The 25,102-nt window shown below is 44.4% G+C and overlaps 5 protein-coding genes across 5 annotated transcripts; 2 read left to right on the forward strand and 3 right to left on the reverse strand.

Moving 5' to 3' along the window:
• Positions 1-1,021: 1,021 nt before the first annotated feature.
• Positions 1,022-7,635, reverse strand: gmppb (GDP-mannose pyrophosphorylase B). The gene is made up of 10 exons (XM_053869251.1): positions 7,485-7,635; positions 6,406-6,591; positions 6,243-6,323; positions 5,997-6,045; positions 5,465-5,607; positions 4,289-4,447; positions 4,132-4,210; positions 2,614-2,741; positions 2,253-2,435; positions 1,022-2,171 (listed from the first exon to the last, which is right to left on the reverse strand). The coding sequence occupies exons 2-10, from the start codon at positions 6,532-6,534 to the stop codon at positions 2,040-2,042; spliced, it is 1,083 nt and encodes a 360-aa protein (XP_053725226.1). The 5' UTR covers positions 6,535-6,591; positions 7,485-7,635; the 3' UTR covers positions 1,022-2,039.
• Positions 7,636-8,413: 778 nt separating this feature from the next.
• On the reverse strand, positions 8,414-11,409 carry pde12 (phosphodiesterase 12). The gene is made up of 8 exons (XM_053867825.1): positions 10,756-11,409; positions 10,048-10,472; positions 9,825-9,930; positions 9,546-9,690; positions 9,363-9,441; positions 8,984-9,106; positions 8,703-8,908; positions 8,414-8,554 (listed from the first exon to the last, which is right to left on the reverse strand). The coding sequence occupies exons 1-8, from the start codon at positions 11,316-11,318 to the stop codon at positions 8,435-8,437; spliced, it is 1,767 nt and encodes a 588-aa protein (XP_053723800.1). The 5' UTR covers positions 11,319-11,409; the 3' UTR covers positions 8,414-8,434.
• Positions 11,410-11,732: 323 nt separating this feature from the next.
• atp6ap1la (ATPase H+ transporting accessory protein 1 like a) lies at positions 11,733-16,106 on the reverse strand. Its single transcript, XM_053868540.1, has 7 exons — positions 15,969-16,106; positions 13,996-14,050; positions 13,478-13,546; positions 13,257-13,411; positions 12,551-12,601; positions 12,182-12,419; positions 11,733-12,110 (listed from the first exon to the last, which is right to left on the reverse strand). The coding sequence occupies exons 1-7, from the start codon at positions 16,067-16,069 to the stop codon at positions 11,853-11,855; spliced, it is 927 nt and encodes a 308-aa protein (XP_053724515.1). The 5' UTR covers positions 16,070-16,106; the 3' UTR covers positions 11,733-11,852.
• Positions 16,107-17,260: 1,154 nt separating this feature from the next.
• Positions 17,261-20,019, forward strand: rps23 (ribosomal protein S23). The gene is made up of 4 exons (XM_053868471.1): positions 17,261-17,332; positions 18,097-18,256; positions 19,536-19,656; positions 19,832-20,019. Exons 1-4 carry the CDS (start codon positions 17,329-17,331, stop codon positions 19,976-19,978), a joined length of 432 nt encoding a protein of 143 aa, XP_053724446.1. The 5' UTR covers positions 17,261-17,328; the 3' UTR covers positions 19,979-20,019.
• Positions 20,020-20,520: 501 nt separating this feature from the next.
• On the forward strand, positions 20,521-25,003 carry LOC128760796 (dynein axonemal heavy chain 12-like). Its single transcript, XM_053868469.1, has 13 exons — positions 20,521-20,773; positions 21,097-21,255; positions 21,324-21,370; positions 21,448-21,582; positions 21,647-21,805; positions 21,882-22,127; positions 22,204-22,375; positions 22,496-22,601; positions 23,145-23,324; positions 23,434-23,562; positions 23,668-23,796; positions 23,869-24,022; positions 24,074-25,003. Exons 2-13 carry the CDS (start codon positions 21,125-21,127, stop codon positions 24,235-24,237), a joined length of 1,752 nt encoding a protein of 583 aa, XP_053724444.1. The 5' UTR covers positions 20,521-20,773; positions 21,097-21,124; the 3' UTR covers positions 24,238-25,003.
• Positions 25,004-25,102: the final 99 nt, after the last annotated feature.

The raw sequence follows: 25,102 nt of genomic DNA on the forward strand, positions 1-25,102 counted from the left end.
TAAACACACCATGAGTCAATAAACTCCAAAAATCAAATCATCAGAAATGAATTCTCCTTTGAGAACACGATACTGAACGAAGTGATTCTACACTATACCCTGTCAGTTGTCAGGCACTAACTCGCACATATATATCACGTGACAGGTCTAATATCCGGATGATTTATCTTGGTAATGGAGCATTACTAGTATATGAAATCAAATAAACAATGGTTCATATGGTACCATCATTTCTGGTTTGCTTTGCACTGTACATCTCTTAGATTGATTAAAGTTATTCAACACATTTTTCTCCACTCACATTGATCCACACACAAAATTGAAACTCCCATAACAAGCAATGTTAGCAAAAACTAGTACAGTATACTCCAAACCATATCCTTGTACCTTACTAGAAAGTGCACTTGTTTTATACTTCTTTGGGCTAAATTGGAACATTTTTTGTTAACTAAATTCTACTTTCAAGTATTCAGTAAGTATACAAGAAGTATACTACTAGTGTACTAGGCAAATACTTCTCATCGACATTTCAAGTAATCTATGCAGTTTATGGTCGCACAAATTACAGTCAAATCTCTGAAAGTCAGGTACACCATATACTAAATTATAGGCCAAACAGAAATGACGCTTCATAAATAATTAAAGCTGCAAAACTTCTCCATGTGCTTCTTCAAACACTCCACCCTCTTCTTGGATGATGGCTGAGGAGTGGAATAGAGAAAATGTCTGACAAAGACAGAACTAAAAAAAGAACTGAACATAAAGATGATGCTAAATGTTAGAGGATTTATAAGGACGAATGGGTCAGTCGACCTAAACCACACAGCACTAGTGGTGTACTGTTTATACTGTAGTTAATAGATGGTACAGTCCCAGAACTATTAACGGGCAAATTTGTGAATTGAGATTTTCACATTTCAGGTACATTGGCAAAACAAACCACTGACCTGTTCTAACTGCTCCTCCCCAGTGTTGTGGTGGGAAGTGACAGTACGGTGAAAAATGCAGAGGCCAAATAAACACAAACAGAAACACATGAACAGACTGAACTCTCTTCAGTATATTATATTATTCTCTTTAAAAAAATGGGGGAAAATTCATTACAATTTGACACTTCGGACCACTGACAGTGTGAATCTGCTGCATTCAGAGCAGAATTCTCATGACTACAACAGTGCAGAGGTCTTCGTCAGTTTCACTCCAAACTAAACAACCAGGATTTCAGTTGTACGTGGCTCACAGATTCACTGTTCTCCTGACCCAAGCCCGGGCGACCACAGGTCAGGAAGACCACGTGCACATCTGGATTGAAAAAGCTACACAAAAATGACAGATAAAAATAAGAACCAAACACACTCAAGTTGTCTTCATATCACAAATAAGTCCCATGTTTGCACTTGTCAGTAAACAGCTTCTTACATCTTATATTCACTACATTCCTGCTTTTCTTTTAGTTGATCTTTAATGACAAAAGCATGATGATGTCTGAATCAGAGAAAGCAGATTTCATCTAGCGTGATTATGTTCTGTTAAGAATGTCCTCAATTTCTATTTTGGCACTGACAGAAAAGTCAAGTCTGAAGTATTGCCTGTATTTGGGTACTTCTTGTGGATTGTTCCTGGTCTCAGTGCTCGTAATATAAAGGCCAACTAGTGCAAATCCATACAGTCCATTTAATGGTCAGTGACACACCTTCTCGTTGCCTCGTAGCAGGTTCGAGGCAGCTACAGTTGGAAAGCAAAAGTCGGTCTAAGACTATGTAAACATGTTGCCAAAAGCAAATGCATATCAAACCAACAGCACCCTGACATCCTGCCACTCTGGTGTGACTTCTTTCACAGACACCTTCAAACGAAATGCTGGTTTTGTCTTCTTCACTCTTCCATGGTGAAATGCAGCTGAGCAGGGCCAAAAAGTCCAAATGCAATTTAAAAAGAAGCTTTGATTCTTCCTCTTCCCTCCGGATATCTCTCACCCCGACACAGGTTCTGGTTCAGTCTTCATAAAAAAGGCCTGGGCTTTCTCCTGCAGTTTAGTGCTACATAATAATGCGTGGCTCTGCCACCGACTCGTTGATGGATTTATGGGGAAGCACGTTGGCACCGTTCAGGTAGAGCTCGTCGTTCACGATCACGTCCTCCCCCAAGACTGTCACGTTCTCCATCCGCACCTGTGGAGAAGCGAATGATCACGAACACGGGATAGAACCACACAGTCTGTCACAGACTCAGCGGCTGCATGTCCCACTCACCCACTGTCCCACTGATGAGCTCCAGCCCACGATGCAGCTCTCCAGCCAGGAGTGGGATCGAACTCTTGCTCCCTTCAGCACCGTGCAGCGCTTTATCCTGACTCCGTCTTCCACCACCACGCCGGCGCCGATGGTGACGTTCGGGCCGATGGTGCAGTTCTGCCCTATCTGAGCCGTCGGGTCCTGACCAGCGGAAAAGAGGATGTTAAAGACGGCACATGTTTAAGACTCATTTTGAAACTAGACTCCAAAAAGACAGCAGTAACCAAGAGTAAAAGGCCTCTCCTCAAAGAGTCGAGACCGGGCTTCACCATTATACTCGAGCTCAACAGCCCACCACGAGAAGTATGTCTTAACGCACCACCATAACGTTGCCAAGGAAACCAGGGCCTGTTCGCAGCTTCTCAGGTGCATGTTGCCGTAGCGACTGGAGGTACATGCACATTCCGGTCAGGAAATCTTTTGGCTGGCCGATGTCCATCCAGAAGCCTGTCACGCACAAACACGCACAATTGGTTGCCATGATAACAACACAATTCTTCAATGATTTCTTCCTTAAAACTTCTTGATTTAGCAACGCTAAGGTCATTGGTGATTACAAATGCATGAGGATCATTTCTAAACTGGTTTTGAAAAGAGGCTCCAGCATGGAGACTGACTCATGAGACAAACTCGCCAATGTTCGGAACTTGATCCGTGAAGTCCTCACATCTTTTATTGACATTAAAGTGCACAAAAGGGGCTGTTTTCGCCAGTTCTGACACCACAGCCGGTCTCAGGTGCTGCGTCTCGTCTCCAGACCTCCATGAGAGCAGTGGTCCCCAACCCCCGGGCCAGGGACCAGTAGTGGTCCGTGGTACCAGGCCACACAAGAAACAATTATTTCTGTTTTATGTATTATCTGAGTTCAAATGATGTTTTATTTTGAAAAACCTTTTATTTTGAAAAAATAATGACCGGATTCTCTTGGTTATGCCTCAGTCATTTGAGAGCCAAAATGTAACCCACAAGCTTGCGAAATGAGTCAGAAACAGCCATCTTTGGAAAGTTTCTCAGCGAAGAGGAAAAGGCTCTTTGAAGAGACAGGAGAAGAGGCCACGTTGTCCATGAAGATGAAAGTTTTTAACAGACAATATTGGGAGTTGTATTTGAAATATGGCTTTATCATGGTCGGTGATTCCCACGTGCCGAGCACACAAACATGCAGAGGCCTTATCTGACGGTTCAAAGTGGCAACTTCATACCCCCCGGGGCCACGTTCATGAAACTGGGGAAAGAGCCGCATGCTGCTCAGGAGCCGCGGGTTGGCCGCAGTGGTCAGGAAAAAAGTCAGGAAAATTATCTTGAATATGGACAAGACTTTGTGTATAGCACTTTAAGCTGATACCATGACATGACAGGATGCAGGCGAAACTTGGCGCTGCTGGACTATTAAACCAGGGGCACACAATGAAGACTCGACTGGGAACTAACAAGGCACTCGGGAGAGGGAGCGGATTCTGTCCACATAATGTGATCAAGGATCTGCGAAGCACAGAAGGTTGTGAACTCAACAGAAATTTGTTGAAGCCACTTTTATTTTCACTGCCAAGAAGAAATCATTCAATTTAAGGATTAAAAACGTCCTATCTGCGCTTCTACATCTTCTAGGTTTCTACATGCGGGCCATAAGCAAGACACTTACGTTTGACAGAGCAGTTAGCTGCAAAAAAATCAAAACATATCAACGTCCCAAACAAACAGATTAATCATAGAGATATTTTAGGTGCAATCACTCAGATCTAAACAGCCTCAGATTAAATAACTCCGTAGATAAGGAAGATCTCTGCAAAGGTTTCTGGACAAGTTTATAAGAGACACCGCATGAGTAGTGAGTTACCTTGTAGCTCCATGGCGTACAGATGTCCCTCTTCTGCCATCACAGGAAATATCTCCTTTTCTATGGACGTCGGCCTCAGCTACACACAAACACAATACAATTATTTCATTCCGAGACGTTAAACAGAAGTGCACATGCACGCACGCCTGAGGCAGACCTGGATCCTGCTAAGCATGCTGGGATTGAAGATGTACATGCCAGCATTGATTTTGTTGGAGACGAAAACTTGAGGTTTCTCCACGAAGCGATGGATCCGTCCGCTTTCTGCCTCGAACACCACCACTCCGTATTTGGACGGCTCTTCCACCCGAGTGACCTTCATACACACACACACATGTTCATTTTATAAAGGACTTCTTTCAACCAAACTGTACACAAATATTATTCATATTAAATACTGAAAAGAGCAAAGCAGCTCACTTACACATTGAGAAATTATGGAGTTTACAGCACTCCCTTGTGGTCGATGGAAGTCCCAACACCATGTCATAATTTACAAAATCATTAATGGTGCGCAAGAACTATATATGTATATATAGTTTTGTTATATTATTATAATTACATATTATTACCTTTTCGCTACACAATGGCCAGTGTTTCCACTACTCTGAATGTATTTGAAATTCTTATAAAACTGAAATTCTTATGCAAATATTTTCATGCTTTCAAGGTTGGATAAAAACTTGAATATAGCCACCATCGTGATTTATTGTGCTATTGTCAAACTGACGCAAATTGTGTTGTTTAAATGTACGTATGAGTCCGTCATTTGATTCAGTAATATACCAAATGCATTCAAACTGAAAAATATTCTTAAACCATTAAACTGTGATTAATTGAGATTCATTAATCACAAATTCTCTAATCAACAGGATTATTTTTTTATACCGGATCCCACCCCTAATATATAAATATATAAATATATAATATATAAATATAAGTATGTGATGTTCACAGGGACAAAACTGAATCAAGAAATATTACTAAACTACTACAATGAACAAATGCTTCTCTGGAAAAAAAAAAGTACTTTACCTGACCAAACAATGATTACAATAATACAAATAAGTGATTCATGGGTGGCAAACAAAACAGTCTTAGAATGGAAAAAAAAGAACAAGTTTGGACGGCAAAAGCAAAAGACGATCTGAGGAAGATGGAAAACCTAAAAAAAAAGGCTGTTTGAAGTGACACAATGGCCTTTCATCACCTGGTTAATAGGAGAACTTTGAGAACGAAATCCATGAAACCCAAAAATGGTTTCATGGATTCACTAGTCAAGAGGAAGGCTGCAAATGTTGGATAACAACGGGTCATCGTGTGAATCACTCACCACGATGGTTCCTTCTTTGCCGTGGTGCTGGTGAAACTTCAGCATGTCGTTAAAGGGAAAGTCACAGATGACGTCCGAGTTAAGGACAAAGAACGGCTCGTTGTCGACATTCAGCAGCTCTCGAGCTAAAGCCAGTGGTCCGGCTGAGGAGAACAGCACCAACTCGTATCAAAGCCCACAAATGACATACACACAGGTGGAACTGATGACCCTAAAGAAGGCACAACTCAAATGTGGCATATCCCAAGGGGCGAGTTTTAGCCCGATGTTAATGTGCCATCCAAAGGCCGGATAGTAGCAGAACAGTTATTATGTAATAATACAGTTGGTTTCTTTAAATTGAAACACATGAAACACACAAAATAGTACTGTTGCAAAAAAATATAATCCCATTTTAGTTTAAAAAAAATCAAAATATGCTGAACAAATAATTAATAATATCAATGGGGAAATAGGCAGCTATCACATTTCTGTTAACTTAGTTTGCATATTATTAAGCTTTGGTTTCAAAATCCCTATTCAGCTGGCTCACCTGTTCCCAGTGGCTCCTTCTCATGTGACAGCGAGATTCGGATTCCAAGCTTTAAAGATAAGACAGGTCAATTAATTCATGCTTTCCGCTTACAAAAAACTGTCTCCACTACCCTACTGTATTTATATTAGGCATCACTGAGGCTGCAAGTGAAGCTGTCATAAGACAACAGGTAGAAAACAAAACCACAGACAGCCTACAACTGTTGACAAGGATCAAGTCTGATTGGCAGTTTGTTAAACTCACTCTTTGCTCCTGGACTCTCATCTCACGCTCCAGCAGCTCTGACATGTAGCTCACAGCCAGAACCACGTGATCCACACCAGCCTGCACAGAGAACACACCGGAATGAGAAATGGACTACGGCGACAGGACGAGCAGGTTGAAGGTAAAAGCATTATCGTCAGACCTTGGCCAAAGCTTCCACCTGATGCAGCAGGATAGGTTTGTTGCAGAACTCCACCAGTGGTTTTGGTACACTGAGTGTGAGGGGTCGCAGCCGGGTACCATACCCACCAACCAAAATCAAAGCCTTCATGACGTCGCCTTTGTTAGTGACTGTTTTCCAAGGAAATCACAGGTCATTTGCTGTACGCTGAAACCACAAGAAGAATTGCTTTGCAATTGAGCAACCATAATTTAGCACAGAAATAATAATAATAATAAAGTTATGAATACATTCTGCTGCTTTTTATAACCACGGTCATGAACAAGTGGAGGCAAGACATCTTTCAGTTTCAGATTGACTATGGAAGTAATAGTAGCCTTGAGATTGAACCTGGCACAGCTCAGGGATCTTATAAGAATTGCAGGGGAAGTGTTTGCAAAACAGGGTAGTGCCATTATATTTCCTATACGGTCACACATTGATTCCCGAACAATTGATCCTCCTATCACTCCACACTGAACTGCCTGTTCTGTCACTGTGGAGCCCGTCCAGTTTCTCTGGTACCATGTCCCAGCAATGAACGAGGATCAACTGGACCCCGTCCCTTGGACGCTTTCCAGGCTATATCAAGGGTGACCAAAATGTAGACAGCCTTTCATCAGTCTCAGTCCCCCCTGCCTTAAAGCAGAACACAACGTTGGACAAAAGGCCCAAGTACATTTGGTGGAATATAGAGAACAGTCCTGGGTGGCCCCAGTGAGTCGCCCTGATTTTAAACTCTCTCCGCATCAGTTTGGAATGAACAGTCATTTGGGATGGGTGGCAAATAAACCATAAATGTGGAATTAACAAATAAATCATGAGGAAAAAACCCAGACCTAACCTATACATTCTTGTGTTCCGTTAAGTTGAATGAAGAACAAAAGGTAAAAGCAAACGCAGAACTACTGACTGCTGTGTTTAGCATGTCGGTGCTAAGCTAACATGACTGTTTCATTGTAGCGAATGCGATGCGAAACATAACTTGCTAACACGTAAAACGTCCCTTTTTGTCTCGAGTCGTGAGGGGTGTTGTGTAAAATATATTGTAGTAAACTTACCAAGACACTTCGGAAGTCCGAGCCACTAGGATCCTGGGAATGACACGTAAGATCACACACACACACACTCCGTGTTTGGTTTCCTGATCAGCTGCGTTGTGTGACGTGGTAAAACAACGCAGATCCTGTTTTCAATTTCACAATAAAACAGCCAGGTTCATTCTCGCCTTTTCGGATGGATCAGCTTCACTTTCAATTGTCACTGTACCTTAAAAATTAAATATGTGGTGACAAATACGTCTGTAAAAAAAAAACAAAAAAAACACAAAATACTAACCTGTATGCAAATGAAAAAAATATGTAGAATCTATCGTAGTATTGCGTGTTGTGGTTTCCTGTCTGTATGTAATAAATCTTGTGAGATTTACACGAGCAAGCGGTTGGACAAAGCTGGAGAGGAATTCATAAAAGAGCTAAAATATAAATAATTACAAATATAAAATAGAAGTTAAATACATTACATTCCACCAGATGTAATAAGAATTTGGCCCTTTCCCGTCCACATAAGGACAATAGATTGTTCCGAATGAATGTCCCAGCCCTTTAAATATCACTGACCAATGAGGAAAAACAACGTGGGAAGGAGGGCGGAGTCTGTCAAAGTAGTGATCACAATGAATGAATGAAAAGACGTTTCTTGAAAGTAGTTTGAAATAAAAACAAATCCCATCGTAAAGCTCACATTAAATAAAATGTAAATGCCTCAACTATAACATTTTTTAACAGTACTTTTTTTTAGCCAATCCATCTTAGTTTTAGTTAATGAAGGAAAAAACACTCGATCATTTGTCATGTTAACCACGGCACAACTCACACAAAATAGTTCATAAGAAAGACTAATTAAAACCATAACACATTTTAATTGTGGCTTTGTGCAATTCCAGGCCATCAGGGAACAAGCAGCTCACACATTATAATGAAGCTAAAGGAAGCGCATGACGGACAGGTGATCATGGGATCCAATGTAGGTCACAGACCAGAGCAATGTGGTCTGAAGGGTGGGCCACACTGGGCAGAGCCTCATAGGTTGTGACCTCCTGATGGCTTGGCAGAGGAATCACCTGTTCGACCTTCATGGACAGAAAAACAAAATCAACACAACAGCGCATCGTTTTTATCTATCCATTTATTGTGAACAGCATCTGTTGTCTTTAAGAGCTTTATCAATAAAGTTGGTATGGTAGATGCATGTTATTTTAAACTACCTATTCAAATTACCTTCATTAGTTCTGGCTGGATGAAGATGTAGTCTAGGCAGCCGTTGAATCCTCCCACATAGTTGGTGTATGCAGGTTCACCACATGCACTCAGCAGTGGGGGGAAACCCGAGCACAGCTCCATGTTACAGGAATCATTTGGACCCGAGCTGCTCCAGTCTTGGTGCTGCTGTGGGACTGATGTCTCTCTGACCAGCTGGAACACCCCTGAGACATGAGAGGAGAATGAACAATAGAACAAATGGTGAAAATCAGCAGCTCCATTCTGAAACTGACACTCACCTGAGCTTGGTGTGGAGTTGAAGTCTCCGCAGAACACCAGTGGAGCTCCAGGTGCAACCTCACTGATCACGCGATGAAGGTGTTTCAGAGCCACACCCATCTGGAACAAACGAATATTCCCACCTACGGAACAATTGAAGAGGCAGGGTTTTCCAATGAAACTGACATTACAATTTCAAAAGGTTGCAACATGAAAATGGTTAGACATACGGGCTAAATAAAATGACCTAGAGTTTGGGATGAGAGTAAATTCACTCATATGAGTTGCATCTGTCATGATGTCATCCGGTGGTAGCAGCAAATGCTGTTTAAACAGAAGTTACAGGTGTCCATCATTTTCTGGTGTAAAGTAGTGACTACATCAGGCTCCATATTTTACCTGTCGGATGCCAGAAGAGGTGAGTGTTGGCCACACACACTTTCCTGCCAGGTTTAGTCTGGTCCTCCAGAATACTGACCTGCAGAGTTAAAGAAAAACAAGAAACAGGGACATCAATGTTCTAACATCAGCCAGAGTTCCATTCATGTACGTGATGTAAGACTGTTATGGACCTGATTGTACCTGCAAACTGGTGGACCTCTGCAGCATTTTCTCCTTCAGTGAAACAGACAATGAAAGCTTCTGAAGCAGCTCTGCGTGAACGGGGTCAGAGGTCAACACTTCACTCAGCACGACGTCATGAGAACTCAACAACTTGAATTTGGACCTAAAAGGGTTTGGACAACATTAATTGAGCTTCAACAACATGCTCACGGACACAACATAAAAAGACCAGTAGTTCTCCAACACATAATGTGTACCCCTGTGGTGATGAAGACCACCACCTTCACACAATCACACCTGCGGTAGAATGTTGCCAGTCCTTCGTGTTGCTTCTCCTTGATCCGAAACACTCCATCCAAGCCGAAAGCATCAAGTGCCGGTCCCAAACTGTCAACAAACACACCTGAGACGTGGGAAGACCAGTCGTGTTAACAACATGCTGCATATGTTCAGTAACACTAACAATATGAATCCAAAGGCTGAAATATTAAGATGTCATTTTTGCTTTGGCTGGGCTGACCTTTATCGACCTCCTGCAGACAGATGATGTCAGCGTTGTAGCCAGCGAGCTCCTTCTTGATGAGGTTCTGCCTGTAATCCAGCTCCAGGGCGTAGGGTGCGCAGTAGGTGTACAGCACAGTCCTGGACAGCTCTGTCTTGGCATAGATGTCTGCCAGGATGTTGTAGCTCACCACCCTCATGGTAGGCCACTGGGCCTCTCTCATTGTGTACTGGTGTCGGTTGTCGCAGGTGCACACGCCTGGTCCAGCCTCCACTGCGCTCACTGAGAGCAGCTCCTTCACCAAGCCTGTGCGTCCTCCGTCCTTGGCCGTGCAGACCAGCTTGAGTCTATGTCCGATGTCCTGATTGCATGGGACGTAAACACGTGAAGACCCGACCTCTTTCCACGGAGAGTCATGACAGGGTCCGTCTCCTGCATCTGGCCTGAAGCACAAAAACAAAATAATAATGAATGCATTTGCTGTGAGATCAAACGCTGAATGAGAATGAATGTCAGCACAACTATCCCGCATATAAAAGAAATCAAACCCACATAAGTACAATCTCTGTTATGTTCAGACAACAGTTCCTGGTTTCAAATTATAAATGATTTCACTTCTCAACGATGAGGAGTTCCTCATCTTATCTTGTAACAAACACACCTGGATCGAACCCCTGTCTAGAATCAAATGAACAGGACTATGACAGAGTAGTCTCTTTTGTTCACCTGGTGCAGTTTTCCTTGAACCATGCGAACTCGCAGTCTTCCAAACTGCCGAACTCAATCTCCAGTTTGGGACACACTGGGAATCCAGCCATCACAGACACAGGGAGCTCGGCGGTGGTGAAGTTGGGAGGGTTCCTGCACACCGAAAAGCTCTGGTCCCCCACCTGCAGCACCGCCCCGTCCTGCCAAGCCTCCGAGTTGGGAAGCTCCCCGGACACTTCGCTGCCGTGGAGCAGAAGCTTGACCACTGAATTCTCGGCACTCTCTGGTGCTTCCGCTTCATTTTTCTTCTTCTTTTTCTTCGCTTTGCCCTGACTCTTGATGATGCCATTGGAGATGCGAGTTAAAGCCCTTGACAGCGGCTCGTCCAGTTCCCGCTGCATGTGTTTGTTGGTGCCGTCCAGACGGAAAGAGATGGTCAGTTTGGGTTCTGCGGGGGAACAGCGCACCACCACTGGCTCCATGCTGCTGACGGACGGCCACGCTCTAGTAGTCACTGTCAACCCGGAAGGAGAGCGCAAACGACGGGGAAGCAGTGACAGAAACGTGCGGAAATGGTTCATCAAGACTCGAGATGCCGAGGTCCAGAAGTGAATGGTGTCGGCGAGAACTTACAACAGCGGTCAGCGCTGCTGACCCGCGCCACTTCCGGATAACCTGCTGACGTCACGCGATTACGTCTTCACCCGGAAGAAAAACATTCAAACTTGTTAATGTGTTAAAGTATCATCATATAAAGCATCTCTATTATTCATTACGATGGCAGCATTTTAACACTACATGTCTATCTAAAATAATGTTGCCTTCAAAATTATTAATGATACACGTTAGATAACTGCTTTCACTTGAATTATTTAGGCTTTAAAAGAGGCTATTTCTGGTATATTATGTTCTATGTTGCGACTCCTTGACCCTCGTTCATGTCTTAAAAACATGAAAGTGTATACCATAACGTAATATAAGAAAATTTTCCAAAATACTTTTTTTTATTAAAACAACAAATAGTGGCAATACATAAACAATAAACAACAGCATTACACTTAAAAAATAAAATCCTGAGTTCAAACTTAAAAGAAGTGAACCGCACTGTTTTTCTGTTATAGATCGTTCCTCTCGTCTATGTTTTCCACGCTGCCCTGTTCTGACTCGTCCAGGTGTTGGGAGAAGTAGATGTCTGCCTTGCGCTGGTCCTCGTGCTCAATGTGTTTCAGATGGACGAGGAGGTGCAGGGCGTAGGCTAGGACTAGTAACAGGATCAGAGACGTGACGAGGCCCATTAAGATGGCAGGAGTTAAGAAAGTGCTGCAGTCGCTGGGTGAAGAGAATCGACCTGAAGTGATGTTGAAGGCCTGAATCTGCACAAATAAGAGGTGTTAATACAGGTTTTTCAGCTGCAAATGGAAGTTGAACAGCGCAGCATGATCACCTGGAAGTCAGTGAAAGTCAGCGTCCAGCGGCGAGCGAGGCCAGTGCCAGGCAGCAGCAGAGCCTTGTGGCGCTCCAGGCTGCTGACATGGGTGCAGTGGTAGGAAGCCGAGGACGGGGCGAACATCTCAGTGACATTGAAGACAGCTTCCTCTGAAGTGTTGTAGAGCAAAGAGATGCTGTCCACAGAGAACCACCACTGACCAGAGGATTCATACAAGGAGTTGCTCAGCTGTATCCTGATAGTCACAGAGATGAGATCAACTTTAGAATATTTCAAATTAGGTCATGTGTTCTGCACAAACATCACTGGAGAAGCAGAAAATGAGCACTCATATGTGCTGTGCAATAGATACTTGGTTATTATTACCTGATGGATAAGCCTCTCAAGTTCTCCACATCTCCAAATCTCATGACGAGTCTGAAGGGAGACAAAGAATGAACCATTCAAAGGACACCGACCAGCTTGTCAGAGCTAGTGTGATTTGTTAGTCGCGTTTAAGGGTTTGACAAAAATGTAACCCTGTGGTTAAGTGGCAGAAGTTCTCAGAATGGACAACAGTACAGGATTAATAAAAGTGTGCACTTTGCGGGACCCACCATTTCAATCGTCTTCAGTCAGGATGTGACATTAAGGTGAATGAATGAAGTGCAACATATGGAAATCTAATCTCACTATCTAATCTGAGATCTAATCTGAGTGTGTGAAAGTGTGAATAAGCATGCAAATAAAATGCAAAGAAGCAAATATACTAGGGCTGCAACTAACCATCATTTTGAAGCACCGACTGGACTGCTTTGTCGACCAGTGTGCATGTGTTGGAAATGAAAATACATTGCGTATATATATATACATTTCAATATTCACATAGCCTCAGCCATGTGTCCCCTGACTGCGGCTTGTGCTAAGAGAACGAGAATGTCGCGACTAATCCACTAATGAACTCATGTAGCAGTCGACTACTTGTTGCAGCCCTGGAATATACAAATGTGAATTAGTCACATGTATGTAGAGGATTTTGGATTTGAACTTGAACACATACAAGCAGTTATGCTCAAGACAGATGAGTACGTACGTAGCTTTGTCATGGCGGCACACAGACTGACTGGTATCAACAGATCGGAGCGGAGAAAAGGCTCGCTCTGTCAGGTCCAGCTGTTTCTGCCTCTCGTAGCGGAGAGAGAGAGTTCTGGCCTGCAGCAGGATGCAAGGCTCCCCGTGAGAAAGGACCTGAGTAGAGTTTCAGTTACTGCATGCTCTAATTCCACTGAATATATGAGCTGTCGATGAACAAACCTTTAGTGGTGGGAAAGGAAGTAATGCTCCTGATATTTGAAGAAGTTTTCTCTGAGTTGTTTCAGGATTCTTCAAAACAAAAGTTTTTAAATAGCATTTAATGATCAGTTTCAGTAACATAAGTTTCAGTGTTTTGCTCATGAACTACAGGAGAGTCAATAATACTTTCATCATTACGCACCATTTATGCTCAACGTAAAGTAAGAATCCAGATCCGGATGGAGTCCTCGATTCGTGCTCTGCATTAATTTTGTCTGTATTTCTGCACGTTTTCAGAAAGCTTACGGATGCTATGGTTGGTGGTTTTGGAGTTGTTGTCATAAAGTTTTGAGTCTGGGCAGCTCCCCTAGGTGGCTATATTGATGAGCGGCAATACCAATGTAGAACCACCGCAACATCATTTGGAACGCACGGGTACAATTTCATATGTCAAGTTAGCATAAATGGGCCTTTAGGCAGGCAAGAAAAAATGCTGCAAACGTGAAACAGTGTTGTGACTGAACTCGTTCAGTGTTTACCTGCAGATGATCTGCAACAGACCAGATGGAATCATGGTTCTGATTTTTGGTGGCCCTGTCCAGACAAAAAGCATTAAGAGGTTAGAAGGTCACCCTCGCTAAACAGCACTTCTGAGCTTCTTATGTGGATAATATTGGGCATTAGATTTTTGACTTTGGCACAGACACTTCACGCATAATTAACCACCCAATTCAGATAATTTAGGATAGCTGTATTGTCCAAAATACAGTTGGACTGTTGGGTCTGTGACGCAGATGTTAAGGATAGAGAAAAGGCTCCACAGACAGTTAGGTGAGTTATGTTACTGCAACTGGCCTGGATGAATGAAAAAACAACTTGGGTCACTTGGGACATTTGAAAACCCCCTACGGTCATCAAAAGATTAAAATTCTGCATGTTGATGATGCATGACATTGAAATTGTTTTCGACAAAAAAATAAACATTTTTTGAAATCCTCACTGACCCAGAGGAAGCAGAGGTTTTAGACTCCCAAGATTAGTGAAGGGTCAGCGCTCAGTTGTGGTGAGGGAATGTTGGGTTGACATAATCGCACACATGAACACACAGAATGTAGCAGCTCCCGGCCAAATGCTGATTTCCTCTTATCTGCACCAACAGTTGCACTACATTAAAATAACAGATGCTTGTGAGTCAGTGGACATCAAGGAAACTTAGACACAAGGAATTTTTAAAAAAGATGAAGAATTCCACTTCTTTGACTCATAACAATCTGATAGCAGATTGTAGGAAGACGTGCAAATTAAATGTGATGCTTAATACATTGGGAGGCAATTTTCTTTTTATGCCTTTTAGCAAATAATTTTTTTACGGTCAAGTTTTTTTGTTCATGTATTTACAAATGTAGTTCATTTGGTTAAAAGTGTTCTTGTTTCGTCGCATGTGCCTTTATTTCCATTTAGAACCGAGGAGTTCAGGCAAGAAGCGGTGAAAAGCTTTCGTTTTCTCCCAGGCAATTTTCTGCTGAGTTCAGCATGTTCTAGGGAGACTCAATAAAGTCAATGGTTGCTGGGTCAGTTCAAGGATCTGCAAAGTCATGTTCCTCAAAAAATAAGGTCAGCTAAAGAGCAGATCACACTTGGTCTCCCCTTCCTCTGGAGAGCACAGGCTCAGGATTAATCAAGCTTCAGGGGTCAAGAGATCAAGCCTTGTTGTCGCATGTGGACTGTTCACTACTGAGTCTGGACTGCATTTGTCATGCTTTAGGTTGAATAAGTTCCGAGTCTTAAACAGAAGCATTCCGCACGTTTAGATAGCAAATAAGCAAACTCTTAAATGTCAATCTAGTGACCTGGGAGTGATGGTTCTCATCTAGTTGGGTTAGTGGATTTGAAGTTTTGTTTCTGGGCATTGCTTGTGTGCAGGTGTCTACAAACTAGTGGATGCCCTTTGGGTCAGTCTGTGTCCTTGAAGTAGTTCACAGCTTTGAAAGGGTTGGTGACCTCTGAGTAAACCCTCATGAAAGGCAATGATCTTGACCATAACAGGTCAAGGTTATGGATACAAATAAGGATATTTGAAGGCCAGCAGAATAGGACCCCACTACAGAGCCTCGGCTTGATCTTCACTGGAGGGTTGGATGCCAATACAGATGCCACATGGCTCCCGCTGGTGTTGTGCCGATCCCTTTGTGAATGCAAGGTGAAGTCTCAGCCCTGTCTGTCTGCAGCAGACAAGCTTTGAAGTTGGATGTCTGGTGTCTTATTGAGACTAGTTTTCTATAACACTAGCCCGTCATCAATGACATTTTGTAGTCAATGGCCAAATTCCATCCTCTGTGTGGGTAAGTGAAGGCTAGAAAATAAGATGAATCAGTTTCCATTCTAATAAGTAATGCACCAAATGTCCAGGTAAATGCAGCCAACACCAGCGCCTCTGTCTCGCACCATCCCTCTTCAAAGATAAGACAATTCAGGCAGCAACCATCACGCACGTGTCGGTGTGCGCGCCTACCTGTCAGGGCTCTGCAGGTCTGGAAGGCAGAAGGACGGCGGCAGGTGGAGGACAGACAAGAACAAAAGCACCGAGCACCGTGTCCTCAAGGAAACAGCCATCGCCGTGGAGACCAGCGCCGAATGCCAGCACTCTCTCTCTCCTCCTCCTCCTCCTCCCCCCCGCATCCCCGCTCCTCTAATCTCGTTTAATCAGCCCACCGACGGTAACCCCCGTGACTGATGAGTGGATCAGCCAATCGAGAGGCGAGAAAGGGCGATCAGCCCGCCCACTGTGTTCACATTTTTAGGTCAATGACGGGCGTCGATTAAACGTCGAGCCGTCGTTCTGCCGCGACTCACAAGGCAGTTTATACCATGAATATATGATGAATATTAAAAATACATTTGTATTGTTTGGTTTAGTCATGGTGAATTTAGGTTGATATGAACCGTTATAAATGGCTTACTTTCATCACCTTAGAAAACACTAGATCGAATCTGTTCTCATTAATTGCTTGTGCTAAACTTGCTTTCAAATCGTGAAGTGATGTAAGCGACTCATGTCAAACCATATACAGTATCGCAATTGACACGTTCCGCTGTCATACATATTACATATTACATATTCAATAGAACTCCAAAATATCCAGCATTATAATTTCATGGCATTTTGGCATTATGGCATCAGCGAAATTGAAGGTGTTATTTTATGTCTCTATTTTATTTGTGTGTGTGTATTATTGTCTCCATTGATTTAGTTCAGAATATATGTTGAAAATTTCAGCCCAATCAATCTAGCGCGCAAGCGTGCTGCTGTGTATTCCTGTCTTAATTTCTTTGTTCTATTTACTCATTTCTTTATTCTATTTACTCACTCTGTTGATGCTGTACTTTCCATTTTGTGGCACTGATACTTAAGCACTGTGTCTGTGTAACGTCAGTAAAAAACAAAAAAGATTTTGATTAAAAAAAAACAAAAACATAATTTATTCACTTGTTAATTGTAAAACTGATGATTTGCACATGAGGATTTTGTAATATTTGTTGTCAATCGGCATAATACATTTATTATCAAGGCTACTCTTACTTTTTAATCAAAATGTATTTTTCTTATGCAGTTGCTATAATTGATTTTATTATTCTACTGTTAAAATTGAAACCATACTTCTAAGAAACAGTAAATTGGCTTTTTCACTTTAAGATACGTGTTGACATATCTCCATGATGGTGTTGTTGGGTTTTTTTTCACCAATTTATCGCCTTTTTGATTATTTTAAATCAGGCGTATTTGTGGCCAATCCTTTCGGGGTCCTGACACTCGTCATTGCCGCGATACATCCGGGGCCTTTCCTTTCCATCCCAGACTCGCTTCTGCCAACATGGGTTCGTCTCAGTCTTTTACTCTAAATCGCTTTAAATACCCGGTTACCTGGTCGTATGCCGTTGTCGTTGTGTATGAATGTTCTACGAACGGTCTGCGTCAAAGTTGAAAAGTACAAAACCGCTGTGCGAGAGTGAGAAGGCGTTTTTGTACCTCCTCGTTGTCGCAGCGTGGAGCGGCCATAACGCCAGTCAAGCTAGCATTATTAGCCGAGCAAACGCTCATGATATTTCAGGCTCGAGTCTGCTATACCGGTTTAGATCCACATGAAAAACCGCAAAGTGTTAATTTTCTTGCCAGATGGTTTCATCGCATCTACTGTCTCCCTAATAGTTGTGTCACGCTTGTGTCCCGAGATGATCGCTTTACGTCTTAGCGAAATTGACTTGAATCTAACTATAAACGTCACTGCTCGTTATACGTGTGAAATAAGCGTCTCTGCAGTAGTGATGGCCTGTCTCGTCGGGCACCGTCCTATTGATGTCCAGATTGAATAAGAATTTAACAACATAAGTTAAACCAGTAAGAGTTTTGAAATTGAATGTTATTGTACTTAAATACTTTATTTAGAGGTCACTTTTATCAGTGGTTTCCAAACACACGTTTCAGAAGGTTTTGTTTCTTATATGAATGACAATTCACAAATCTTTGCACTTCAGCTGGAATTTCTACATTGGTTTACTGTGACATCTCCATGTACGTTTTCATAAATGGTAGACAAACTCCAGACACTGCTCCCTCTTGACTAGTATCTTATTTTAACCAGGAAAGTGCCGTGGTCTGCGTACTGCCAGAAAACTCCGTAACCACCGCCGTGAGCAGAAATGGCATGATAAACAGTACAAGAAGGCCCATCTGGGTACCGCCCTGAAGGCCAACCCTTTCGGAGGAGCTTCTCACGCCAAAGGCATTGTCCTTGAGAAAGTGTAAGTACCAGCATCCAGTAGCACAAGAATTTAACATGGTTACACTTGCTTATTGGAAGGAGTGAGCAGAACGGTATGAGATTTCGGTCTTTCTACTCATTCAATTCTGTAAGCCATCTTTACACATAAAAGTGAGCATTGGTGCAACAAGACTGAGTGTTTAGCAAATGTTGCCTGCGCTACTGTATGCTACTGAACGGCTGTAGCAGCGCTTCAAATCGATTCAAATTCAAATTCCTGCGGCGATACGTGTGCTACTGCATCTAGTCGGCAATCAACCTGGAAAAAGTAATGTGGATCTGGAAAAATTTCATAAATAAAACTTAAATAAAACATGATAAAACTTTTACAGTGAGAGCAACCCCAGCATGGGCTGCAGCACCTGGCCGTTCCAGTGTGGATGTCTGTAGTTCATGATCGTAGTTGCAATTGTACTCAAACTCACTGCAGTTGCAGTCATCTGATCAGCTCATTCATGACCCACTCCAGAAAAACACAGGCCCAGATGATGCTGCGTGAGGAGATTCTGTTGGATTTTCTAATTGTGATTGTAGTTTTAAGCATTTATTTAATTCGAGAAAACTTTCAACAATGGCATCCGTAGGTACAGAGACTCATTTTACTAGATTCAATGGTGAGCCCACGTATGTGGGTTAACTGATCTGATTACTGAGCGGCCTCATCCTAGATTACTGGTCTCTTTAAATGCAGCAGGTATCTGTTGATCCAGCCCTCCTCACGTGAAAACTCCGCTGCAGCTACACTGTCAACTGTGCCATATTATTGTGACGTCATGGTGGGCACTGCACAATTCAGTTTAAATGCAAGGATCGACCATTTTTCACAGATGCCTGATCCCACTTTAAGAGGCTGGATCAAGTCAATACCCGATATGGTCCCTTCCTCAAATGTTATTCTGATGGTTGGCAGAGCTTTAAGTTGTAAAACAGGATGTTTTGTCTGATGCAAATCTCAGTTCTGTAGTCGTTTTTAAATAATATGGCAGCATTTTTTACTCCCAATATCATGGCTTAGTGTATATGCAATGTCAGTTTTTTTTTTAACATCCACTGGAAATACAGTTTATTGTCTGTTCCGTTCAGAATTCCAGTCTAAACCTTTCCTCATAACTTTTCCAGATATGAAAAGAAGTGTCTCAGGTTGAGCATCGGAGATGCCCTGTTTTACTGTACAGTTTCAAAGAAGGAAAATTGTAAATGCCAATTTGGATATCAAGGAACTCGATGTGATCGAACTCACAGTGATCTTCTCTCTGCAGTGGTGTGGAGGCCAAACAGCCCAACTCTGCCATCAGGAAATGTGTGAGAGTGCAGCTCATCAAGAACGGGAAGAAGATCACCGCTTTCGTCCCCAACGACGGCTGCCTCAACTTCATCGAGGTGAGTTTTTGTGTCACATGTCAAGGCTGTTCTCTTCATTTCACATCGCTTCTTGTTGGGGTGCAAAGCTTCACATGACAAGCCATTTGAATGTTGAGTCCAAAACCACATGACCTGCTGATTTCACTTGATGGTCGCTCTGGGCTCTAACTTCTCTCCTCCGTTGCTCCTTTAGGAAAACGATGAAGTCTTGGTGGCAGGATTCGGACGTAAAGGCCACGCTGTGGGTGACATTCCCGGAGTTCGTTTCAAGGTGGTCAAAGTGGCCAATGTGTCCCTGCTGGCTCTCTACAAAGGCAAGAAGGAGAGGCCCAGGTCATAAATGTTGACATCTGCAGTTAAAATAAAGGAATTTTCCATGAACATGGTTGTTGAGCTTTATTTCGCTGGTCATAACTGCATCGATACAGAGATCGACTTCACTGCCTCATGATTCTGTGGTTGAAATCTGGCTGAAAACGTGACTCGATTTGGACAGATTTGGTTTCCTCTGACGTGATTCTGAACATTTCCTTCCCTGAAAATGGAGTGCTTGGTTGTTAAATGCATTTTGAAGGTTGAGTGGAGTCTGAAGTGCTGCATCACAGCTGGGAATGATTGAGTCTTCATGGTTTGAATTTTCTTTTTTTCCCATGTGAATGCCAGCAGTCCTGGGTTGACAGGTGACTCCTCAATCATGTGCAGAATATTCATAAATAAACCCTGACTTTTATTGTGCTTAATATTTTCCTGCCATATTGAATCAGAAATAAACACGACGGGCTATTTATACTTTGGACTATTTGCCACCTTGTCATTAGTGCCCCCTAGCGGTGACCTGCTGCACAGTTGTGTCACCTGACTGAAAACTTGTCTGGAGTAAATATAGCAAGCGAAGTGCAGTAGGTGCGCTGCGTCAGAGCTTCTGCTGCTGCTGCGGTTTCCTGCAGCATTTGAGTTTTCTCTCTCGCGAGTGGGCTAAATCGCATTTGAGTAACCGGACTCTCAGATGTTTGACCACCACACGGAGACTCCAGAGTCTGATGGACTCATGTAAACACTGGTCTCTGGTTTCAGCTGAGCAGGTTGGACTTCCCTGAGTTAGCCTGGATGAGTCCGCTGGGATCAGAACTCGAAGGTAAACATGACTCACAGTTTGACTCCTCAACTAAAAACGTTATAATTTGCATGATTTGTGAAGACATTTCCATCATGTACCCAAGCGGGTCATCTGAGGCCTCAATTTTCAGCACTAACTAAAATGGGTCAGACATCTATTTGGTTAGGATGGTGAACAAATTGGAAAATATCACAGGGAAGTTCTCAGACCAGGAGGAGAGATTTAATGTCACTCTGGTCAGGGAACATCAGGGTGAAGGTGGATGTGTCTTGGGAAAGTCAGAAGTCGTGCAAGGTTTGAGTCCTGTTACATTGCAGGAGCTTAGTATCTTCTGATTCCAGCTTGGTGGTTCTGAAATCACACTCTAACATGGAGTCTCGACATCGCATGAGGGAGGATGAGGAGGATGAAGATGATGCTGCTCTCCAGTACATGATCGCACAGAGTCTTCTCGTGAGCCAGAAGAAGAGCAAAGACGCTGAGTCAGCCGAAGACAACAGGCGAGTCGAAGCTTGCAGAAGAGCTTCCTCATCTCTTGCTGAACTTCAGATTTAACTTGACTCTGCAGGTTTGAGGCGGAGGACTGCAGTTCCATCTTCTCAGGCATCAGACGAGGTCCGCCTGATCCAACCAGATATGGTTCCTATGAAACCAGAGCCGCTCAGTTGATTTATGTATGTCTGCGGGAGCAGGTGACGAGAAGCTGGTCCGGGAACTGAGTCTCAGAGACCCGAGCACCTTTCATCAGACGGACAGTCGGGGCTGGACTCCGCTCCACGAGGCGGCTGTTCAGAGGAACCAGAACATGCTGCAGCTGACTTACAATGGTCTGTCCAGGGGAACCCAGAGTTCAGAGCAGAACCTCAGGACTGAGGTCGCCTTTGTCTTCAGCTTCAGGTCCAGACTTGGTGGACCAGCAGAATCTGCAGGGTCAGACTCCACTCTTCCTGGCTGTAGAACAAGGTCTGCTGGAGAACGCAGCCTTCCTGCTTCAACATGGAGCCCAGCCAGACACACAGGACCACAACCAGGACTCAGCACTGCTGGCAGGTCGGCCAACCAACACACTTCCTGTCTGAAAGGTTCTGGACAGCAAACCCAGAATGTTGTTTTTCATTCTCCCCAGCAATCCGCTCCGAGCGCACTGATCTGGTGAAGCTGCTGCTCTGGCAGGGGTCAAAGGTCAACCAGGTGTGCTGCCACGGGCGCCGCCCGCTCCACGAGGCCTCTCGCCTGGGCAGCACCGAGCTGGTGACCCTGCTGCTGCAGGCCGGAGCTCAGCCAGACCCCCGGAGTCACTATGGCCTCACGCCACTGGCTCTGGCTGCGCAGGGAGGTCACCTGGAGGTCGTGGAGATGCTCCTGAAAAAAGGTCCGAAGAGGCGCCATCAGCACAACATGTCATTCCTCTGATCTGGTGAGTCTTGTTTGTGTCACGTGACCTCCAGGAGCCGACTTCCTGTCTCAGGCTCAGGACGAGGCCTCAATCTTGTACGAAGCGTCAGCCTCCGGACAGCCAGGCGTGGTCAGTCTGCTGCTGGACTACGGCGCCGACGCCAACGTGGCCAAACTCACCGGGCACCTGCCCATTCACCGCGCCGCCCACCGAGGACACCTGCAGTAAACACGCTGCCCCTCTTTTGCTTCCAGACTTTGACCTCTGCGGCGCACAGATCAAGGCTTGTTGGTTTTCACTAGAAATATTCCAGTGTCTTGTCATCTTGTGTTTTCGTTGTGTAGAGTTCTAAAGCTGCTGATTCCAGTCACGTCCATGAGTGAAGTCTCCGACAGTGGGATGAGCCCACTCCACTCTGCTGCTGCCGGAGGGAACACCACCTGTATCCAAGTACATGAATGACCACAAATAAACAGTGTTCCTCTGTTCTCTAAAGCAGCGGTCCCCAACCCTTTTTTATCACCGCGCACCCGTCAAAGCTTGACAATTGGAACGTGGCCTTCAAAACAGCATACAGACACACCACAAAACCGAATATAAAGTGCATGACATTTTTATATCACCATATCGCTAAATCAATGGGAGCTTGTCTCTCTGCAACAACACCGTCCCATCTGGTAGTGACGGCAGGCATCTGTGATAAATCCATATTTCAAGTACGACATTTCAAGTATGGCATTGTTTGTTTCAAACTTTCTTCTTCTTGGAAGTCGTCGGCTCTTTTGTCTCTTCACTGAGCCCTTTTCCCTTTGCAAAGAAAGGGCTGTTTCCTACTCAGCTAGTGAGCTTGTGAGTTAAATCCGGTCATTTTTCGATACCAATGGATCCACTGACTGGTACCGGTCGCTGGCCCAGGGGTTGAGGACCACTGCTCTAAAGGAACTTTGGGCGATATATTTAATTTCCACAAAACTATTGCTGATCTCCCATCAGGCCTTGCTGGATGCAGGTTACGACCCCAACGTCATGCTGCACCCATCCGTGCGCTCCAGCTACCACGACGAGAGGAAGTCTGCGCTTTTCTTCGCTGTCTCCAACAGTGACCTGGAGTCAGCTCAACTGCTGCTGGAGGCTGGGGCCATGCCCAACCAGGACCCGGTCAAGTGTCTGCAGGTCAGCCTCAGGAACTCAAACAGTGAAGAAAGATGTCACGCAGTCTGACACAAACCTGAAGAACCGCATTGCTGCCATCATGATACTGACTGAAGTTGACCTGCTGAAGGTGGCTCTGCGTTTGGGAAACTATCAGCTGATCCACCTGCTCCTGAGACACGGCGCCAATGTCAACTATTACTCTCGAGTGAACACCACGCACTTCCCATCTGCCCTGCAGTACGCCCTCAAAGACCAGGTGGGTCCCCGGGAGCAAACATTAGTCCAGCCCTGGTGCGTTCCCTGTCAGGGCTCAGGTTAGAGCGTGACATCTCAAGGTGGCTGTGATGCTTTGTCTGCTCAGGTGATTCTTCGGATGCTTTGCAGCTATGGCTATGACGTGCAGCGCTGCTTCGACTGTCCTTACGGCAACAGCGCCCATATTCCGGATGACTATGAAGGTTGGACCAGCACCGTCATCAAAGACACTACGGTAGTGACCATCGGTGGCCACCAGGGGCAGTAGATCCAATAGCTGACCCGTCATTTGCATGTGCCAGCGCAGTTCTGCGAGGTCATCACAGTCTCCTGGCTGACGCATCTCTCGGGTCAGGTTGTCCGAATACTGATGGATTACGTGGACCATGTCAAGCTCTGCTCCAAGCTGAAGTCAGCACTGATGGAGCAGTGTCAGTGGCCCGAAATCTGCAGACTACAAGGTGAGTCAGCTCATAACAAACGGAGGACAAAGTTAAGTCTGTCTCCTGCAGAGAACGCTCGCTGTCTTCAGCACCTCTGCCGCCTGAGGATCCGCCGGTGCCTCGGCCGTCTGCGCCTGCGCTCCTCCACCTTCATGAGCTTCCTGCCGCTGCCGACGCGGCTGAAAGACTACATCCGGTACCAGGAGTACAACCTGTACAGCAACGTGAGCTAGCCTGCTGGAGCTGGCGAGGTTACCACCACCTTCGTCGACTGCGGTCTTCCACTTGACTCCCACAAAAGCATGTTAAACCCGGTCAAAAGTCTGAGCGATTCATGGATTCACTGTGTCCCATTTCTCAGCCCAACACTAGCACTTGGTTCTGAGTGGCCTCCACTATGTGGTACCAAGTGAAGTGACTGACGTCCCTAAGAATTGTTTCCAGTGTTGGAGACGTTTTGGAAATGGCAGCTCCAACGTGTTAGCAACCTCTTGCATCGGTGCTGATCATCTCACTTGGTTTGGTGAACCAGCGTAGAAGAAATGGGCGGAGCCGAAGCTGGCTTCACCTCTATGTTGCGGTGATAGATCTGTTAGAGATATGACGATGCCAACGTTAGCCTGGATGCTAGCCGACTGTTGATTGTTAAGAAGAAATAAAAACCATACTGTTGTCCATCCATGTTGTGTTATGCATGTTGTCGGACACGGTAGACCATTTGGGTCGCTGACGTGCGATACCAGAGAAAGAAAGCAGACGGAAGAGTAGTCCTAGTGACTAGAATGTCCCTGTTGTCCTATCCAACATAGTTTTTAAATAAAGTACTTATGTATCCTGGAAATCTATCCACACTTCATGTTCCCACTTGGTTTCAAGTCAGCTCCGGAGCTCCCTCGGTTGAAGGGATCATTTCAAGTGAGAACTTGGTCTTAACAGTATTCGGACACACAAACTTACATGTGAACGCGCAAAACCCAGTGTTAGGGTCAAAAACGAGAAATGGGGCACAGTCGCAACTCCGTGAGATTCACAGGGACTGCATCAGTACCCCGGCTTTGATGTCCTCACCAAGCAAGAACAACAACAAGTCTGGAAGCT

The sequence above is a fragment of the Synchiropus splendidus genome, chromosome 6 (genome assembly GCF_027744825.2).
Source record: "Synchiropus splendidus isolate RoL2022-P1 chromosome 6, RoL_Sspl_1.0, whole genome shotgun sequence".
In the NCBI taxonomy this organism is placed as follows: domain Eukaryota; kingdom Metazoa; phylum Chordata; class Actinopteri; order Syngnathiformes; family Callionymidae; genus Synchiropus; species Synchiropus splendidus.

Bases quoted from the DNA above. Each gene is read 5' to 3' on its own strand.
- rps23 (XM_053868471.1), top strand. The intron at 18,257-19,535 runs GTAAGTACCAGC...TTCTCTCTGCAG, and splicing joins GGCATTGTCCTTGAGAAAGT to TGGTGTGGAGGCCAAACAGC. The intron at 19,657-19,831 runs GTGAGTTTTTGT...TTGCTCCTTTAG, and splicing joins GCTGCCTCAACTTCATCGAG to GAAAACGATGAAGTCTTGGT.
- pde12 (XM_053867825.1), bottom strand. From the start codon at position 11,318: ATGAACCATTTCCGCACGTTTCTGTCACTGCTTCCCCGTCGTTTGCGC. The intron at 9,931-10,047 runs GTCAGCCCAGCC...CCCACGTCTCAG, and splicing joins TCTGCAGGAGGTCGATAAAG to GTGTGTTTGTTGACAGTTTG. The intron at 9,442-9,545 runs GTACAATCAGGT...TTAACTCTGCAG, and splicing joins AGAGGTCCACCAGTTTGCAG to GTCAGTATTCTGGAGGACCA.
- LOC128760796 (XM_053868469.1), top strand. From the start codon at position 21,125: ATGGAGTCTCGACATCGCATGAGGGAGGATGAGGAGGATGAAGATGAT. The intron at 21,371-21,447 runs GTCCGCCTGATC...CTGCGGGAGCAG, and splicing joins CTTCTCAGGCATCAGACGAG to GTGACGAGAAGCTGGTCCGG. The intron at 21,806-21,881 runs GTCGGCCAACCA...CATTCTCCCCAG, and splicing joins GGACTCAGCACTGCTGGCAG to CAATCCGCTCCGAGCGCACT.
- gmppb (XM_053869251.1), bottom strand. From the start codon at position 6,534: ATGAAGGCTTTGATTTTGGTTGGTGGGTATGGTACCCGGCTGCGACCC. The intron at 4,211-4,288 runs GTCTGCCTCAGG...GTTTGTGTGTAG, and splicing joins GCATGCTTAGCAGGATCCAG to CTGAGGCCGACGTCCATAGA. The intron at 2,436-2,613 runs GTGCGTTAAGAC...TCCGCTGGTCAG, and splicing joins TCCTTGGCAACGTTATGGTG to GACCCGACGGCTCAGATAGG.
- atp6ap1la (XM_053868540.1), bottom strand. From the start codon at position 16,069: ATGGCTGTTTCCTTGAGGACACGGTGCTCGGTGCTTTTGTTCTTGTCT. The intron at 13,412-13,477 runs GTTTGTTCATCG...AACTCTACTCAG, and splicing joins TTCCTTTCCCACCACTAAAG to GTCCTTTCTCACGGGGAGCC. The intron at 12,602-13,256 runs GTACGTACTCAT...GTCTCCCTTCAG, and splicing joins TGCCGCCATGACAAAGCTAC to ACTCGTCATGAGATTTGGAG.